This window comes from Octopus bimaculoides, chromosome 28, assembly GCF_001194135.2.
Source record: "Octopus bimaculoides isolate UCB-OBI-ISO-001 chromosome 28, ASM119413v2, whole genome shotgun sequence".
NCBI lineage: Eukaryota > Metazoa > Mollusca > Cephalopoda > Octopoda > Octopodidae > Octopus > Octopus bimaculoides.
In genome coordinates this window covers 12,560,206-12,563,572 of record NC_069008.1, presented here as the reverse complement: position 1 = coordinate 12,563,572, position 3,367 = coordinate 12,560,206, and the positions used below count along the sequence as shown (strand labels likewise).

The 3,367-nt window shown below is 33.2% G+C and overlaps 1 protein-coding gene across 2 annotated transcripts in view; it reads right to left on the bottom strand.

The window, feature by feature from the left end:
• LOC106870872 (zinc finger protein 665) overlaps nucleotides 1–3,367 on the bottom strand; it is a 6,188-nt gene continuing 2,821 nt past the window's right edge. For both annotated transcript variants that reach the window (XM_014917113.2, XM_014917112.2), the window contains exon 2: nucleotides 1–2,303. In XM_014917113.2, the coding sequence (XP_014772599.1) occupies nucleotides 356–1,891 (1,536 nt within the window). In that variant the 5' untranslated portion in view covers nucleotides 1,892–2,303 and the 3' untranslated portion in view covers nucleotides 1–355. The remainder of the gene's footprint in view (nucleotides 2,304–3,367) is intronic.

The window sequence follows — 3,367 nt, the reverse complement described above, 5'->3', positions numbered from 1 at the left end:
TGAAAAATACGTCATTTATTGAAACTATCATTGATGACTTGAATTTTCACATTGATATAGTTACTGCAGTAAATGAATACCTACATGTTTTGTTAAGTGAATGATTTGCCATGGGTAACACACATATGGTTTCTCTCCTGTATAGTTTCTCATGTGTAATTAAATTACTCATTCTAGAGAAAGATTTATCACTGATAAGCTATCACATTGATATGGCTTCTCTCCTGTATGAATATGTATGTGTGTAGTTACGTGACCGTTTTGAGAGAATGATTTCCCTCAACTATGAATATATTTGTCTGATTAAGTGACTTCCTGCAGAGAATGATCAACCACATATATCATAGTGATATGGCTATCCTGTGTGAATGTGTTTGTGCTTGATTAACTGACCACTTTGGGGGAATGATTTGCCACAAATATCACAGTGATAAGGTTTATCACCTGTGTGAATACGTATGTGCATTTTTAAGTTCCAACTTTCTGAAAATGATTTACCACAAACATCACAGTGATATGGTTTCTCTCCTGTATGAATTCGTTTGTGCTCAGTTAGGTGATGATTCTGAGCGAATGATTTGCCACAGATATCACAATGATATGGCTTTTCTCCTGTATGTATACGTTTGTGTTTATTTAAGTTATAATTATGAGAGAATGGTTTACCACAGATATCACACTGATATGGTTTCTCTCCTGTATGAACACGTATGTGTTTAATTAAGCTGCTATTTGCAGAGAATGATTTTCCACAAATATCACAACAATATGATTGCTCTCCTGTATGAATTTGTTTGTGTTTAATGAAGTAACTGTTTACAGAGAATGATTTGCCACAGATGTCACAGTGATATCCTTTCTCTCCTGTATGTCTTCGTTTGTGTTCAGTTAGATGATGATTTTGAGGGAACGACTTGCCACAGATATCACAGTGATATGGTTTCTCTCCTGTATGAATACGTTTATGTTTAATTAAGCTGCTACTTGCAGAGAATACTTTACCACATATATCACAGTGATATGGCTTCTCTCCTGTATGAATGCGTTTGTGTGTCTTTAAGTTACCACTTCCAGAGAATGATTTACCACAGATATCACAACAATATGATATCTCTCCTGTATGAATTTGTTTGTGTTTCACTAAGTAACTTTTTACGGAGAATGATTTGCTACAGATGTCACAGTGATATGGTTTGCGTTTCTCTCTTGTATGACTTTGTTCCAGTTGAATAGAGCTGCTACTTGCAGAGAAGGATTTACCAGAAATGTCACAATGGGGTTCCATTCCTGTGTGAATACGTTTGTGACTAGTTAAGGTACCACTCTGAGTGAATGATTTGCCACAAATATTACAGCAAAATGGTTTCTCTCCAGTGTGAATATGTTTGTGAGAAATCAATTCACCATTTTGAGTGAATGATTTACCACAGATATCACATTGATATGGTTTCTCTCCTGTGTGAATACGTTTGTGCCTAGATAAGTTATTACTTCGTAAGAATGATCTGCCACAGATATCACAATGACATGGTTTCTCTCCTGTGTGACTTCGTTTGTGTTCAGTTAGGTGATGACTTTGAAAAAATGATTTACCACAGATATCACAATGATATGGTTTCTCTCCTGTGTGAGTACGTTTGTGTTTAGTTAAGTTACTACTTGCAGAGAAGCATTTGTCACAAATATCACAGCGATATGGCTTCTCTCCTGTATGACTACGTTTGTGTATTGTTAAGTTACCATTTTTAAAGAATGATTTGCCACAAATATCACAATGATATGATTTCTCGCTTGTATGAGTGTATTTGTGTGTTATTAATTTATGACTTTCAGAGAATAATTTCCCACAAATATCACAGTGGTGTGATGTTTTCCTTTCCTCTTTATACATGTCACTATGCAAATCAATTCTTTTAAACTGTGTTTTATATTGAAACTTATTCACACATTATTTATCTTGCATTCTTTTTCTTTTCTCATAATAATATACAGATGTTTATCTTCTTTACATTTCTATATTTCATTCCTTTTAAATATTTCTACTACTGTGATTTTTGTCAATATCTGGATTGAGTTGTAAACTCCATTTTAATTCATATGCAAACTCACCTTGCTCACATTCCAGCCTGTCAACAAAAGAATTATTGTTATCAATCTCAGTTTACAAAATATATAAGCCTGTAATTTGCCATAGAGTTATATAAGCAAAGTTATATCTTTCCTGTCTAACATTTTCTTTTAGTCTTTAAAATATGATGGATATTGATGATGTATCCCATATATACAATTCTTGGCGCCAATATCTGAAATAGTAGAGAAAGGACAATATAAGACACAGAGAATACTTAGAATACAACAGAATAAATTTTAGTATATTTTTAGAGGTAAGCTGTAGAAATAAACATTTACCTGGACAACTGGACTGGGATCTTTTCCTTTTGATCAGCAGGTCGATAAATTAGTTTTTTGTAACTAAACACTTTCAAACTTCGGATACTGGTAAAATGTGTCATATAAAACATTTTACTCTTAGCGTTGTTGAGAAAAGTTTCTATTTACAAAGTTATTACGTGTTAAATTAATCGTATTTCGGTAATTCCAACCAATCAATGACGTGTATTCAGCTGAATAAAATTCCTGCTGTTGTTTGTCAACAACAACTATCGGTGGTGTATATTTCGTTTGTCACTGTTATTTATGACATTGTTCGTGCATTTGTACTGGCTTTAGCTTTAGGGGGTTAGGGTTTTAGGGTTAGGGTTATGGAAAGTGAAAAATGAAGAAATTGGAGGGGGGAAGGGTAAGGGGTGCAAAAAATTTCAAAATTTCGATTCTTGGCAATTTTTAGGAATCTCTGTATCCGAAACGCTGGGTTTTTGGCAAAAAAAAATAATAATAAATAAAAAAAAAAAAACAATAATTTGCAAGAAAACGGGGGGGGGGATACACCGCCGGAAGTTGTTGACAAACAACAGCAGTAACTTTATTCAGCTCAATAGACGTCATTGATTGGTTGAAATTACCGAAATACGACAAATTTTAACACGAAATAACTTCGAAAATAGAAACTTTCTCAACAGCGCTAAGAGTAAAAGATGTTCTATATGACACAGTCTACCAGTATCCGAAGTGTGAAAGTGTTTAGTTTAAAAAAATTAATTTATCAACCTGCTGATCAAAAGGAAAAGATCCCTGAACTGTATTCCACCTCTCTTGAAGATGTATATTATAATAGTGTAGATAAATAAATAGAACTACCACTACTGTATTGATATATAAAATAACACATACAACTCACTTATTATTGTCATATAATAAACAAACAGAATTTCGTGTGTGAAATTGATCTTTTTTCTACTTCAATTAT